The sequence below is a fragment of the Brassica napus genome, chromosome A9 (genome assembly GCF_020379485.1).
Source record: "Brassica napus cultivar Da-Ae chromosome A9, Da-Ae, whole genome shotgun sequence".
In the NCBI taxonomy this organism is placed as follows: domain Eukaryota; kingdom Viridiplantae; phylum Streptophyta; class Magnoliopsida; order Brassicales; family Brassicaceae; genus Brassica; species Brassica napus.
In genome coordinates this window covers 35,855,138-35,871,540 of record NC_063442.1, presented here as the reverse complement: position 1 = coordinate 35,871,540, position 16,403 = coordinate 35,855,138, and the positions used below count along the sequence as shown (strand labels likewise).

At 31.5% G+C, this 16,403-nt stretch overlaps 2 protein-coding genes across 3 annotated transcripts; one reads left to right on the top strand and one right to left on the bottom strand.

Annotated features, from left to right (window-relative positions):
- The first annotated feature begins 58 nt into the window (after positions 1-58).
- Positions 59-3,821, top strand: LOC106368018 (phosphatidylinositol N-acetylglucosaminyltransferase subunit Q). Of its 2 annotated transcripts, XM_048741213.1 has the most exons (10): positions 59-664; positions 740-1,036; positions 1,129-1,272; positions 1,362-1,468; positions 1,554-1,775; positions 1,852-2,346; positions 2,419-2,913; positions 2,994-3,106; positions 3,343-3,412; positions 3,506-3,821. In XM_048741213.1, the coding sequence occupies exons 1-9, from the start codon at positions 491-493 to the stop codon at positions 3,405-3,407; spliced, it is 2,112 nt and encodes a 703-aa protein (XP_048597170.1). In that variant the 5' UTR covers positions 59-490; the 3' UTR covers positions 3,408-3,412; positions 3,506-3,821. The 2 variants fall into 2 exon arrangements, with proteins under 2 accessions (XP_048597170.1, XP_022546898.2); XM_022691177.2 differs by lacking the exon at positions 59-664 and having other exon boundaries at positions 764-1,040.
- Positions 3,822-9,677: 5,856 nt separating this feature from the next.
- LOC106364931 (regulatory protein NPR6) lies at positions 9,678-13,794 on the bottom strand. The gene is made up of 2 exons (XM_013804409.3): positions 11,727-13,794; positions 9,678-10,897 (listed from the first exon to the last, which is right to left on the bottom strand). The coding sequence occupies exons 1-2, from the start codon at positions 12,210-12,212 to the stop codon at positions 9,995-9,997; spliced, it is 1,389 nt and encodes a 462-aa protein (XP_013659863.2). The 5' UTR covers positions 12,213-13,794; the 3' UTR covers positions 9,678-9,994.
- Positions 13,795-16,403: the final 2,609 nt, after the last annotated feature.

Below are 16,403 nucleotides of genomic sequence, written 5' to 3'. Positions count from 1 at the left end.
ATCAATTTTAATATTTTTTTAAAGATGAAATTACATTAAATTTCGTGTCTCTGTGTCTTGTTGAAAATGGCTTAACAACTTGCGACAGATTGTAGATCTCAGTGAAATGTAAACGAAGAGGCAATAACCCAATCATTTGCGACAATCATGCAGTAACACGACCGTGTAACCGTGTATATACTCATTTGAGATTCGAACCCGAGACAGAGAGAGGGAGAGGCGTTGTTAGCTTTAGCCAAAGGTCTCTCTTTTACACTTGCTTTCGTCATCTTCTTCTCCGACATTAGTCTCTCTCTGTCTGAATTCCAGCATCTTCCTTCTGTTGTGTCGAATCGGTGACCTAATCTCAGTTCAAATGAATTGAATAACTTCACTTGTTAACTCTGTTTCCGGAGATCTCCTCCCCCATCCCTAAAGCCGCAGACTTTTGTTGGGGTTTGGATTGTTTCTCCATAGCATCGATCGAAAGTTAGGATCTTGCAGAGCTGAAATGAAGAGACAATGTAGGATTTGGTTGCCAAACATGCTTTCATCAACTGATGATTCCACTCACAGTCTAATCTTTGGATGGTTCGTGTCCCACTCCTCTTCTTGTCTTGACGTTGTTGTGGCCTTCGTCGCTGATGAAAGCTCCTTGTCCTCCAATAGCGGATCTAGCCTCCAAGTAAATAACTTTACTTTTTGAACTACCCTTTGTCTCTAGCATTGTGATTAATTTGCTCTTTGTGATGTCTAACAGGACGTACTCCATGAAACTAATGAGAAGATGCCTTTGACCTTACGGGATAAAGCAGCGTTTACTCTTCTTGGTCGTTATGATTCGTGTCTTAGTGCTAATGGAAACGCACCCAAGAATGCAACAGATGAAGATATGTGGAGGTACAGTAGCCTAAGCTGTGGTTGTCATAAGGTTGATGGCTTAGATTCTGTGAGCAGTCACTGGATTCATATGGTGCACGATTCTTCTTCAGAGCGTGGGATTAGAATGCATCATATACATTGGAATGGCGATATTGTATCTCAATGTGATGTACACGTATGTAAGTTCATGATGTCTTTCTCCTGTATTGTTCTTTTTTTTTAGTCTATGCACCACAGTACTTGACTCTATAAGCATGGACATGTCAGGTTATAGTCTATGACCCTCCAGTGTTTGGTTCTCATCATTTCTCCTTAAGCTTTTGGAATGCTTCTTCTCCTCAGACAAAAGCTCCTCTTAAGAAACCTAGTTGGGTTGATGATCTACACAAGAGGCAGCCTCTGATTGAAATGGTTTGAGTACTTTTCCAAAAGGATTCTCTTTTGTTGTGTTGTTACTTTCTACACTTGTTGCTGATATTATCTTATTCTTACGTAAGCAGGAAACTGTGATTCTTTCCATAAATTGCGCCACGTCTGCTGAGATAGTGTATAAGAAGCTATCCACGCAGCTGGAGACTTCCTCCCGAAAGTTTTCTCTTAGTTACCTGTAAGCTCTCAGTGAGCTTTTACTTCAGTGCTTCCTCTATGTTTTGTTGTTAGCTGTTTTAACTGCTTGCGTCTTTACTTTTCAGGATATCTACTTTGACATGGTGGTTACTCGCCGCGGTTTTAAGCTCTTTATCAAGTCTATATTACAGCCTTATCCACTTCTTCTATCTACTTTCAAGTTTCCCTATTTTCTCATTGGTGCGTATAGCTTCAAGGAAGGTACTCAAGAATACATGGATCAACTTCAGAATACGCAGTTGTCAGATCTTGTATTGGCCAATCTTCCTTCAAGAGAACAACATGACGTAAGTTCAATCTGATTTGATAATGATGTTGTGTATGTGCTTATCGATTTATGACTATTCTTCTGGATTTCACAAGGTCCATATCCTGTGTGGAGCAAGCAGAGAAATCTGCACTGCAAAGACATTCTACATGGTCAGCCATGGCTGTTGATCTCATTTTGGGGAACTTGATTGGTCTAGCTCTAATGTTTAACACCGGATCTGTCTGCTCGTGGCTATTCCACTTTGCAAAGGAGTTTACAAACGATATTTTACGTTCCGGTTGTGTGTGGTTGATGGGAGTCCCAGCAGGGTTTAAGCTAAACACAGAGCTGGCTGGAGTTCTAGGGATGGTGTCTCTTAATGTAATCCAGATATGGTCTACTCTCTGGATCTTCATGGCTTCTTTCATCTTTTATTTGATCAGAGCAGTTGCCGTCATGGGAATCACCTTTGGTGCAACAGTCTCTGCTGCTTTTGTTATAGATGTCATTACCTTTGCAACGCTTCATGTAACTGCTCTTCATTGGGCAATCACACTTGTGTACTCTCACCAAATCCAAGCTTTAGCTGCTTTGTGGAGGCTCTTCAGGTAAACATTGAATACTAAATTAATTAGTACTCTGCTTAAACCTTATCTTGAATGATTATTTGTTTCTTTTAGAGGACGGAAAATGAATCCTCTACGTCAAAGGATGGACAGCTATGGTTACACTGTGAAGCAACATGTGGTGGGATCTCTTCTGTTCACTCCTCTTCTCCTTCTCTTGCCAACAACTTCAGTTTTCTTCATCTTCTTCACCATTACAAGCACTTCAGTCAACTCCATATGTATGTTGATTGAGTTCGCCGTCTCTATCATCCATGCAACACCGTATGCAGAGATTATGATCTGGCTTGTCAGGCGTCAAAGGTTCCCTTGTGGTGTTTGGTTTGAAATTGAACACTATAAGAAGAATATCCTCAACTCCTCCAGTGATGATTCTCAAGACAGAAGCAATAATAGTCCTGAGAAGAAACCAGTTCTAATGGTTTCCAATCTTCGCAGCAACTTCTTAAGCATAGGACAGATTCTTTTGCCTCACTATACAACAATGTTTTCAGGAATATCAGCTTCATCTCTGACTACTTCAGCTCGCGGAGTCCTCAGTGGGAAAAGGTGAATCTAAACCACAAGTTTTAGCCACTCTCGCTTCCTCTCTTTTTAGTTTTTTAGTTACCTTCTGGTTGTCTTTCCAGAATGCCATCGAAACTAGGGCTTGATCTCCCTCCTCCAAGGCCATGGATGCACATGCCTTTGAGACAGTACTGGACCTTATGCCACGGTTCCATCTTCTCATCCTCACGAAAAGGTGAATTGTCTAACTAATCTTCTAGCGTTATAACTGTGTAGGCACTGTGGTCCTTGTTACCTAATTCAGTTAACAGTTAATTCTACTCCTCAAATAGATTAGTCCTTATAAGTTTGTATATCAACATATGAAGTTTTAACTGAATAGATTCTATAGCACCAAGAAACATATATGAAACTGGACTTTTGAGATAGCAAATGAATCATTTTAGAATAATCTTCAGTATCTTCTTTCAGGCTCTAACCACGATTTGTCTTTGGAGAAGGGACTACCAGAAGCATCTCAATCATCATCGTCATAGGACTGGTCAGTCTATATCTTGTTAATCTCATCACACACTGTTAAGTCTTGTTGCTTAGTTGAAAGTTGAAACAGACTGATCTTCTCTTATGATCACAGACAAAAGTATGATTTTCGATTATGGATGCTGCTAAAGAAACGATCAGAGTCTGATTAGCTGTGGTAAGGCTTGTAGACAGAGCAGCTCGAGGATAGGAGAAGTTATTATACTGATGTCTGAATCGTTGTTAGTTTTTTAACCGTGGTTCAGCTTTTTGTTTGCTTGGCTCATTAGTAAGTTTGTTTTTTCTTTTTGTTTCGATAATTATTATTGTTTTCCGATTTGAATCAATATTTTATTTCATACTTGGAAGCTGGAAAGCCAAAGATAAAGAGATTTTATAATATGGGACCTTATTTGGGCCTTCTTTATACATACTGGGCTTTTCCTTGATCTTGTTAATCAGTAATTACTTATTTTTTGTTTTTATGCAAATCCGAGAAACATAGCCACGTGTCATCACCATAATAAAATTCAGATTTTTTAGAAAATATGTTGGTCCAATTAAGTATATATTATATTTTTTATTAAAATAATCATGAGTACAATTAATATTTTATTTTATTTCCTTAAATAAAAACTACGGAATTACCAAATATGACTAATATATATATAACAATTAATAATTCTAATAATAAAGATTTGATAACAATTTACATTTCATCTATCGTTTTTGTTTAATTTTATATTATTAAAATAATTTAAACAATCAAATTAGCTATAAAGTTAAAATATAGATTTTTTCGTATATGTTATATTTAAAATTTTTAAAAACGACAAAATTACTAAAACTGTTAAAATTATTATGTTAAAAATTAATGATCAATGGTTTAGCGTCACTTATATATTAATAGATAAACATTTAAAAAGTTTAGAACATGTAGTTAACACCAAATAAAAAAGTGTCATGCTGAGTTTTCACGTAATTGGAATGTTAATTTGTTTACGTTGCGGCTTGAAAATCAATTGAGAATTTTGTTAGTCAAAAATTAAATTGTTAGGGAATGATATATTATATAATATGTTCATTATGGACCATTCATTTATCAAATTGAAATTTATTATATATTATTTTCTTAAATAAAACCTACAGAATTACCCAATGTGATTATGATATATATAGTAATTAATGATTTTAAATATAGTAATTAATGATTTTAAATACTGAAGATTTGCTAATAATTTGTATATTTTCTATCATTTTTGTTTAATCATTTATTATTAAAACTAAATTACACAATTACATTAATCATATATTAAAAATTGGATTTTTTCGTATATGTTGTATTTTGAATTTTTTAAAATGAGTATAAATTACTAAACTGTTAAAATTCTAACATAAAATTTTGTGATCAATATCTAATTTTTTTCTATAATAAGATACAATGATAATAAAATCATATAAATAAATAATTTTATTTTAATAGTGTTTATGCTAATATATATTTACTTCATATCGTTTACATTTAATTATATATCATATACGATAGATAAGATTGATTGTTTTAATTTATTTATCCTAAAATGATTGAGAATAAACAAGAGTGGCCATTTGCTTTATATGTGCAAGCCAATTTATTACATAATATTAAATGATTTCTTAGTTATTTAATATATAGTTATTATTTTAATATTTTATAATATGCAGAAAAAGATAAAATAAGTAATAAATATAAAATATTTATCCTGCACAAGACTCAGATCTTAACTTAAGTATTTATCTCTTTAATAATTTTAAATCTTAATCATTTTCTAAACAAGAAATGATAATAAACTCAAAAATCAATATTTATATCAAGCAATAACCAAAATGACATAAAAAGGAGAAAAATATCAAAGAAAGATAGGATTGACACGTGAACGTAAACTTCTCATAACCATAATTAACTTTTAAATTGCTGAATCAAGATATAAAACCGAGCTGGCATAGTTTCATTGTAACCAAATAGTAGACATGAAATTCTCCGGCTTAAACGTTAGGTTCTTATGCGCTAAATAAATTTTTGACCTGAAATATTTTTAAAAATGGGATCAGTTTATAAGTAAACAAATTATGTAATTAACAAAACAAATTTTTTAAAAATTGTTTAAGGACCAAAAATATTAATTCGATCAATAATATAAATTTTATTTTCCATACGATATTTCTTAAATAATTTTAATATAAATTTACCATGCGCAAAGCGCAGATCTTATCCTAGTGTACAAGTACAAAATAACAACCGGACTATAATTCGAAATATGAAAACAACTATGGAGAATTTATTAATTAATCAAAACTGTATGTATTAACTATTAATTAAAATCATCTATACTATTAAAAGGGAAGGAGTCCAAAAAAATCTACTTATAAAAGGTTGTTGCACCTATTCATTAATATTTTTTTGGTCTTACCCTTATTTTCTCTAACTATACCATATATATTGAGATAATTTGCTAATGTTGTTTTATTTAATTTTCTAGCGTAACATGTGGAATATTTGGTTTCTTTAAATACATGTCCTCATTTATTTTCTAGCGTAACATGTGGAATATTTGGTTTCTTTAAATACATGTCCTCATTTATTTTCTAGCGTATACAAAATATTACAAATTTAATTTTTAAGAAATATGAATATAAAAGTCTGTAACTTAAAATATACTAACACACTTTTTCAAACCTTTAGAATATGAATATACACCTCAAAATATATTGTCAAAAAAATTATTATTTTTAATTTTTAATAAAATGATTTCTTGAATATAAAAATTGGATGCAGTTTATTTTTCAAATTTGTATTTTAATAAAATATTGCAAATATAAAAACGCAAGGAACACATATCATTATTTTTGTTAAAGTAAATTTTGTCACAACATATTTCCGCTCTTTAAAATAGCGGATCAAATAGTTGATTCAGTTTATATACTATTATAATGTATATCTGAAATGTAATCAAAATTTTAAAAATATTATAAGATTGTTCCGAATCTCTATCAGGTCAATCGGTGTTGGTTCACAGGTTAATGACAAGTTTTTGGATTTTGTCAAACTTTGAATATATAAATAGGTTTTCATTAATCCAATATTTTAACTATATTATTTAAATTTTTAAAATTCAGGTATCCGTTTGGTTCTCGGTTCTGTTTATTTTTTTATTCCAGAGATATATGATTTGTTAGGTTATTTATGAAATTCAGTTTAATTGATTTTGTTGTTTTTAGTTTAGTATGGTTAGATACGCACTTCCGGATAAATATGTCCAAACTATACATTATCTATACAAAATGATTTCAATAAAATTTATTTGATTTCAAAAACAAAACCCGCATTTTTTAAGCGCGGGTTAAAATCTAGTTAACCTTTATAACATATTAACAAAACAAAAACATTTTAATATTGAAAAACTCAAATGTCGTTAGTTCAAACTGGTAAAATAAACAATGTCACCTTTTTTTGTCACGAACCTAGTGTTATTAAGTCTCCTACATATTAATTATAGAGCATTGGTTAAATAACAATCATGAGGAACATATTTACGTCAAGCTGAGAGTGCTCTTCAGCTTTTTTTAATTGGACTAACCTTATTAAATTATTAAAAAAGTGGACCATTCAATACTTTACTATATATCATCAAATTCGAATATAAAAATAAATAAACATTAAACTATTTTCTTTAATGTTTGGTCATTTAATGAATAAAAAAAGTAAAACGTGATTATTTTTATGGAAATAAATATTGGACAAAAAAAAGATAAAATCGGAAGGATTCCTGCAAAGTTTTACATATTTGTCTATATAATATTACAGAATAGTTTGAGCAAAATTTGGTTACATAACCTATTCTTTTTTTTCTTGGCTTTGCCGACAGAGGATGATTTTGATTCTCTCAATTGAAGTTCTGAAAGAGAAGGTTGTGTTTTTAGTTTAGCCTTTTTGAATTTATTTTAGGCTTAACATAGTTTTTAAGAATCTATAAAATGGGCTGAATAAAATTGAATGTAAAATTATATTCTGATTTTATAAATGTAAAATCAATTATGATGATGTAAGAAAAAAATCAAACTCAATTTTTAAACAATTACCACCATCAAATCACTAAATAAAAACAACAAGAAAATTTATTTAATATGTCATGTCAAGTTTATGTTTTATTGAATATGAAACATATTTTTATATGTAGAGAAATTTTTTTTTTGTAAATATATAATTGATTTTAAAATTGCAAACATGCCAATTATTTTATGTATTTCATTCATTTTACCCTGCGCAGAGTTATCACCTAGTTTATAATAAAGAAACGGACTAAATAATATCATAGTCATGGACGTTGGGTTTACAAGAGAAGAAGTCTACAAGAACATACGTTTTTTTTATTACAATCTATCAAAGACTTAAAATGTAAAGGTATACATCAGAGCTCTAAACAACAAGCCAGATCAAAATAAAACTGTATTGCCTAGTGGCATCTATGAGGCTCAAAACCTATATGCTAGAAATAGAAATATAGATCATGACCTTATTGATGTGTACAGTCACAACGAGCGACTCAAGACTGAAAGAAGGATTGTAGCTTGATGATTATAAGCTATATCAAAAATACAACATGTCATCTTCGATCAGAAGTGGCTTCTTCATCTTCCATGTTTGCGTATCGAAACGTGACTGAGTTTTGGTCTTTTCGCGTATAAGAAGAGACAAATTAGAGGCACGAGTTTTATCAATCACTACTGAATCATCTCTCTTTTGGGTTATCTCCAGTTTTGGAGTAGCAGCGACGAGGCTTGTAGCCGGAGGAGAAGCTCGTGGGTAGAAGAAGTCTGTTGGGAAGAAACTGTATTGTAGTCCGGCCATTTCCTGCTCTTTTAGTGGTTTCTCTTCTTTTCTTTTTGAGTGTTAGTTTTAGAGAGAAGCGTCTCTTTGTTACAACGTATATATAGGCAAAAAGAGTAAAGAGCTGGATTTGTATATTATGTTAAAATTTAGGGGTCCAAAATATAAGAATTTAAAACACGAGGTCTTTTCCTTGAAAAACTTGGGGTTCTTTTTGCTCACTGTGCGAATCAGTAGGCATAAACCAGGATATTCGAATATATTAGAAAATCGTGGGAGGTGGTGCTTGGACGGGCACATGATTCGTTTGTATAAACTAATGTTACAAAAATAAACAGTTATAAACTAGAGGTTGTACCCGGCTAAAACCTCATTTTTCTTATGATAAAGATAGATATACAATATATTCTTCCAAATTTAATTCTGTGCGGTCAAAATTCGCCCACGATGGTGGTTCGGTGGACCTGGTGGTTTTTATAATATGAGGATTGTCTTCTTTAACCAAGAGAGACGGACGTATATATGAGTATATGACTCTTTAGATAAGCATGAGGCGTTCTTCATGCCTCATTGGGGTTTGTAACCAGTTATTTTCTGATTATTTAAATAGTTTTTGTGAACTGTTCAGTCTTTTAAATTTGGTTAAACTTCGTTTTAGCCATGAAACTTCTTCCTGAAATAAAATTCCACCAATGGAAAACTTTCAAACACTAATTAATGAGCTAATTGCTCGAGCATGGATACAGAGCTACCATTATTAAATTTGTGGAAATACCTTTAGTCCAATGAAAAAGTTCATTAATGCTTTTACATCCGGAGATCTGTAATTTAAAACACAGAAAACATAAATTATACATATTATAGAGAAAAAAGATTACAAAAGTCTTCAGATGACGTATCATCAAACATGGATCTCACATGGCAGTTCAGAGTGACGCAGTCAAATGTGTATTCTCATGGTGGTATAATTTTCAGCCGTAAAATCGCGTTGTAATAGCATAATTAATCAGACGTTAAAAAAGTGTATAACGCTTAACCGTAATTGTAAAATTTTGGAAAAATTCTCAATTTAATTTTCATTGAACCATATTACCTAATCTTCAAAATGTTGTTAGAGTCAATTATTTTAGTTTAACCTTTTGATAACGTTCAAAAGAGTTACGTAGTTAATTATGATTTAGTTTTGATTTATAAAATAAATATATATGTAGTGAAGTCCTGGACTGAACTTGGAATTGAATCATATATGCCTTTGACTGAACTTTTTAAGAGTCATAGCTATATATAGCATGCGCATGTCCTATGAAAATTAGGTTATGGAGACTTATTAGCTTTGTGATTTGCTATGACCTACAAAATTATAGAAAAATATTGTTATAATTAACTTTATTGAGTCAATAATTATATTTGAATGAATTTTAGAAGAGAAATATGAGTTTATAACAACAAAATTAGTATAATTAATGAGATTATAATAACTAGTATCTTAATTTTCCAATAACAACAGCATAATTTTTCTTTTTATAAAAAAATACGTTTTCTAATGACCATTTTGTTGGTGGCCTGATTATCTTCTTGTCTCCTTCCTTCCCACTCTTAACGGAATATAAGAGTTTACATTGTTCGCATATCCATATACACAGAAAATGTCTACCATAACAAATAAATTAGATCTCGAATATGTCTTTACTCTTAAATCTTAATTATCATAACTAGAAGATGATCGAATAAAAAAACTTAGAAATGGTGGTGGTGATGGTGATACATTGTTGGCGGCTCATGATGATGATGCAGGCTCATTCCTTCCATTTGGTTTCCATGTTCACCTCCGAGATTAAGATAAACCAATCGTGAATCCAAACTACTTCCACTCATGTGTTCGTCTTTCAACCTAGGGTACATCACAGTGTTGTTATCATTATTGATCCCTTCTTCACGGGACATCACCAGTGCTGCGGACTGGACCAGCTCGAGACAAAGCCTGAGCTTATTAGGCTCAACGTGAGTCAATCCAGGAACTGTCCCCTTAAACAAGAAATCCGAAGTTAGGGTTCTAAGTATGTCAAGAGGAGTGATACCATCAACTGTCTGAACGTTGGGATCTGCATGGTGGTCTAGTAAGACGGCCACCATGTCTGGTGAGACCATCTCAGACGCAATGTGGAGTGCGGTCTTCCTGGTGGGACCCGCCGGATAATTCACATCGATTGCTCCAAGCTCAAGAAGTGCCTTCACAACCTCTCTACTACAATTCTCCACAGCGTAAACCAAAGCTAAGGACTCGTCTAGATTGAGTCCTTCTCCCATAACCATTAGCTTCACGAGCTCGACATCCGCGGAGTCCAAAGCTCGTCTCATCCTCCTGATCTTCTGGTCCTCTAGGTCTAGAGCCGAGGTTAGGTCATGTTGGTGAGGCATTAGGGAACGAAGTGGCATGGAAGATTTGAGACGAAGGTCCTCAACCTTGGCTACGAGTTCGATTGGGAGGTGCTTGGCTAGAATCTCTGTTGGAAGACCGGATTTGGCAACTAGGTAAGAGCAAGTGGTCCATAGTTGATGCATGTCGTGCTTTCTTGAAGCTATTAGCACCTTCATCACGTCTTCGATGGAGGCTTTCTCCACCATGCTTGTCAATTGTTTCTGTGATTAAAAGAAGAAAGAATAAGGGTAAGACAAAACGAGCATTTTCAAAGACACTGTATATCCACTACTTATTTTTTAATTATGCATGTTCATTGTAAGGGAGTGCTCAAAAGAAACTATGTTTCATCAAGAGTTTTCATTATATCCAAACCTGAAAAAACAAAATATATAGGGCACCGCCATTATAGGAAGAATACATATGCTGGTAACATTTTTGGAAGCTCAAGATTAGGGAAACTAGATTAAAAGCAGCAAAATTTGATGGCAAAATTTAATTAAACAGCGAAAATCAATGAATTAAATCTAAAGCATATGGAACGATTTCTTTTTATTATTTTGATGACTGATTTGCGGAAAAGCTGAACGTAACATATATGTTAATAGTAAAATTATCCAAATCACAAAATGATCATGTCACATCTCTATTTTTGGGATTATAATAAGATCCCTGTTATTAGTCAAAGTTACTAATTTCAAAGGTATATTTATTTTTAGTAAAGAGTTTGGATGTTGAAGAGAGGAAAACATTAAGAAAAACAACAAAAAAATATATAATATCCTAAGTAATTTTTCTCAGCATGCAACAGAACACAGCAGTCCATTGCCTGTCGGAACAAAGGCTGTTGCAGTACGTGCAGTGCAAGCAATCATTAACCTCAGTTACACATGAAATCAAGACAATAACAACTCTTATCTAAGTTAATATACTTGCATCATCAATATGGATTCAAATTTTAACTCAACTGAACAAAACCGAATCAGTTCATTACCAAATTTAAAGCAGAAGAATCATTAACCTAAATAGACTTTCTCAATTAATTAGAACCTGAGTAAGCAAAGCGAGCTGCTCCACGCCAAAATAACGAGCCGCAGCTAAGATATCTAAAGAGAGATCCACAGCTGCGGTGCAATGCGTGTGCCAACATCCTCTATCGCCACAATTCGATCTTGGCTCGTGCTTATGCGGTACCATAGAGACTTGACCACTGTACAAGAACTGAAGTAGAAGCAAGAAAACTTCGTAACCGACCGAGTTCACCGGTATGACTCCTCCCACTACGGCTGCTCTAGCTCCTGACCCGGTTTGGTTAGCCGGATCGGTTTGGGAAGGGTCAGATCCGCAGAAGAATTTGCGGAAGAAGAGGCTACGTGCGGCCAGGATGCAACGGTGAGCGTGGACTAGACGGCCTTCTACGTTGAAAGTGACGTCGGAGAAAGCTTGACCGTTGATTAAGAGATTTAAGTAATCCAACGACATAGATTTTAGAGATTCTTCGATACTACTGCTCATCGCTTCTTGCTGATTCTTCATTAGAAAAAATAGGGTTTCTAGATGACCTACTGAAAGTCCTATAGAAGATGAATAAAATAATTTTCTTTTCTTAAAGAAAGAAGTTATAAGCAAAGAAGGGTCAAGCTTTTATCTTTTGAAACTTATGGAGAAGATGAAGAAGAGAGATAGAGATTCAATAGTGTTTAAAGATTGGTTTGTGTGTATAGATATAGAGAGAGAAAGAGACGACAGAGATCTGAATGACCGGACCGGAAGATATTAATTGAATAAATTTGAAATAAATAAAAAGACGATCAAAATGATTAATGTCGACGTGTGTGTTCTTTCTTATTGGCTGTGAGCAATTGGAGTTTTGTATAATAGTAATACTTTTTTTCATCAAAAGCAAATCAAGAATTAGAGGATTAAGAGAAATTTTAGTGATATCGTTTGTTACTAAAATAGGAAGATAGCAAGATTAACATAGAAGTACGAGCCGAATCCATTTTGAGGCCAATCCAATATGGAAAGAAGAGAAATAATCAGTTTAAATTAAAAATTTCAAAAGGAAGAGAGAGAAATGAAATATAAAGTATGATTATAGATCTTGATTAGCACTCTAAATATCATTAGCTACCGACTAACTAATACCCCGAATTAACCCATGTCACCTAACACTTTAGTCGCATACATAATCACGCATAAAATTAGTTGCAAGGAAAATAGTAGAGTAAATCAAGACGATTGGGCAACGGTCTTTTGGATTGGTTCACGACATATATATGTGAAACTCAATCAACACATGATGTTATAGAAGAAACATATATACTTTGGGTTCATGCGTCGTTTACCTAATTAATGCGAATAAAAATTATGATTGTCGATGCAAAAGAAGACGTGTTTTATAAAATGCCAAATAGTTTAGTGGCCTTTAATATGGATCACAGCTATACAAAATATCATAAAATCAATAATTTCATATTTTAGACAATATAATAATCTTCATTTTGTGACTAATGAAATTCATCATTTTCCTTCTGTATATCGGTGATTAGAATTTTAAGACGATGTTTACTGGGTTGAAATTTCTGATCAAAAGGAGAGTACGGAAATCTCCATCCCCGCTCCATAATTTACTCCAAAATAGAGTGAAAAATAGAGTAATAACAAAAAATAAAAAATCATTATATTTATGGAGTAATTTTTTTATTTTTTTTGTTCATCCTCCATTTTTTACTCTATATTTAGAGTAAATTATAGATTAGGGACGAAGATAATCTTAATTGCTTTTTAACTAATCTTAGTTTAAATTTGCTGTCCCCTCAACTTTTGCTATGATCTATGCCCTACTTATAGTGTAATAAGTGCTTTGTCTGGTATCATGAATAAAGAATGGAAATATTTGTGTTAGTTAATAAGAGATTGTTAGAGAGGGACTGCAAAATGCAGTATACCGTTTTCCTTTCAAATCGTTGAGTGATAAGTTACAAACTAAAAATAAACTTGATTGGTTTTTAATGTTACTAGTCAGGGCAACTACAACCATAATATTAAATTTGGTATTGAAATAAAATCAAATTTAATGTTTTATGTTCTATTTTAATCTTAATTTCCAACTACAACATCAAGTTTCACGCCCAAAAAATATTACACTTTATTTTTGTTGATTTTAATAATATTAGTATTTTAGTTATTTGTAGTGATTAATTATTATTTTATTATATTTGAATTTTATGTTTATTTGTTAAAATATTATAATTTTACATTTTGAATATTTATTTAGATTTATATAAATATTCTGTTTGACTAATTTAAATTTTTATATTTATTTTGTTTTAGCTAATTTATATATATATATATTATTTTTTTTAGTTACTAATTTAAATTAATAAATAATATTAACTTAATTATATTACTGAATGAAATATAATAAAATAAGGATTTAGTGTGATGAATAGTGGTGTAACACAATTCTCAAAACATCAAATTTGGTATAATAATAGAACTTTTGAAGTTACATTAGAGATAAAATAACACCAAATTTGATATTTTGCAATACTATCGGAGTTGGTCTTTTACACTAGCTTGCAAAATAAGACTGGTTAGTTGCATTCAGTATATACGGTGTTGCAGGCAAATATTTAGTGAACTAATTGATTTCAAATGATCTTTCTTAAACATTAAAATTGATAATAGTTTTTTTTTAACTAAAAAAGCATCCACCACATTAATCGCAGAAAAAACTGACCAACCACGATCACTATTGGAAACCATATGCATGCGTGTGAAATTGTTAATATGGAAAAATGGTAAGTTGGACAGGACGGTGATGGATAAGAACATTGGCCTAATTCGTTAAGGCAAACCCACTAAAAAGTCTCGACTGTACTTCGTAAAAATGTGATTTGATGGTTTGGCGTTTGACCGTTGGTCCATTTCTGACCATCTCTTCCCTTGTTTCCCACTTTTTATTCCATGTTAAACGAAAACAAATATCTTATTTTTCTACGGATTCATAATAAATTACCTACAATGGAAAAGCGCATAAATGATTAGATTCTGTTTTAGAATTACTTGGATTTAAAAATATTAATCTGTTGATTCAATAGACTACAAGTTGTTTCCAACCCAAACAAACCTTCATGCCCATTATATGCTACAAATTAAGGACACGCATAAAACCTTCTGAATAATTTCATAGTTCGATGTTACAGTCTGAAATTTAATAATTTCACCTTTTCAAAATTTTTTTAATAATTTCATAGTTTGATGTTTCAGATTTTTTTTCTTCTAACATTCACTTGTTAACGAATTTACAAGTTCAGTGACAGATACCAAAAATTACTATGAAGAGTTTTAGTTATTGAAATAAATAAACAGGTTGAAAAAAAATATATAAACAACAAATAGTTTGCCAAAAGAAAAGGAACAATAAATAATGTAAACTAGTACTTGGTAAATTGGTGGTGGAGAGTTGAAGTTGAAGGGCATGGACATGCGTATTGGTGGAGAGTTGAAGTTGAAGGGCATGGACATGCGTGTCGGTCGGATCAATCGAGTCCTTCTGTCGGATCACTACAATATTTAAATAAATAAATTATTTATTTAGTTTAATTTAATTTCTTTTCAAACATTCCCGAGAAATTATAAACGTCAAATCTTAATCCAATTTTTATAAACCGTTTCTATTAAAATAGTTTTACGAATATGATCAGTGATGATTTCTCACTAAATTTCTGTAAAAATATAAAATAAAAAATTATCGAATTTGAGAAACTTTGATATTATTTTATTAATTATTTTATAAGTTTTATGTTTCATTTTATACTACAATATTTGATACAATTTATATAGGTAATAACGCTTTTGTTTATTAATTAGTTTTGTAACATATTGGTTTATAATTTATATTGAACGCATTAAGAAATTTGATTTAATTATCTACGTCATTAAAGCAAATTTACTATTTCAGTCACTTGTCTTGTATAAATTATGGAGTTATAGAAAATAGGTGATTTATTAAAAAATAATTTACAATATCTTGCGAAATGAAACCAAAGCATGTAGAAAAATCATATAGTGATTGCAATATGAATAAATAAGTCTTTCGGATATTTAAAAAATTAATACAACTTCCATCACATTGAACGAAATTCATGAACCGAGGGAACATGTGCGAGAAACTTCTTAGCCATGGACAATTTAATTGTTATGTTTTTGGCAATTATGCACTTTCAATTCGAAAATGTTATATATTAGAACGAGGGAACACTATTTAGTTGTGTTTCATTTGCTAAACAATATTTAGTTGTTTGTATCCGTAGTTTTATCTTTATCAGAAGATTTTTTTTTTTGGAACTCTTTATCAGAAGATCAATAGTTATTGTCCTACCTAATTACATTACAAAGAGTTGATATATAACATGCAATATATCTTTACCTATATATTTTTATGACATGCAATATATAAACATATTTATTTATTTAATTCTCTACTTTAAGATAGATAAATAATCTACTATGGTTACTTTAATACGTCTTATTTGATTTGATTGATCATAGAATAACTTTGAACTATTTTCTGTAAGAAAACATATATTAACGTCTAATTTAAAAACAAAAACAAAACTACAGTAGTATATTTTGAAAAAGACATGTTTATAATCTTCATTTTTATCATATGCGAATGTCTCATCACTTAAGTTTCTTGTTTATTTTCTTCTTGTTAAA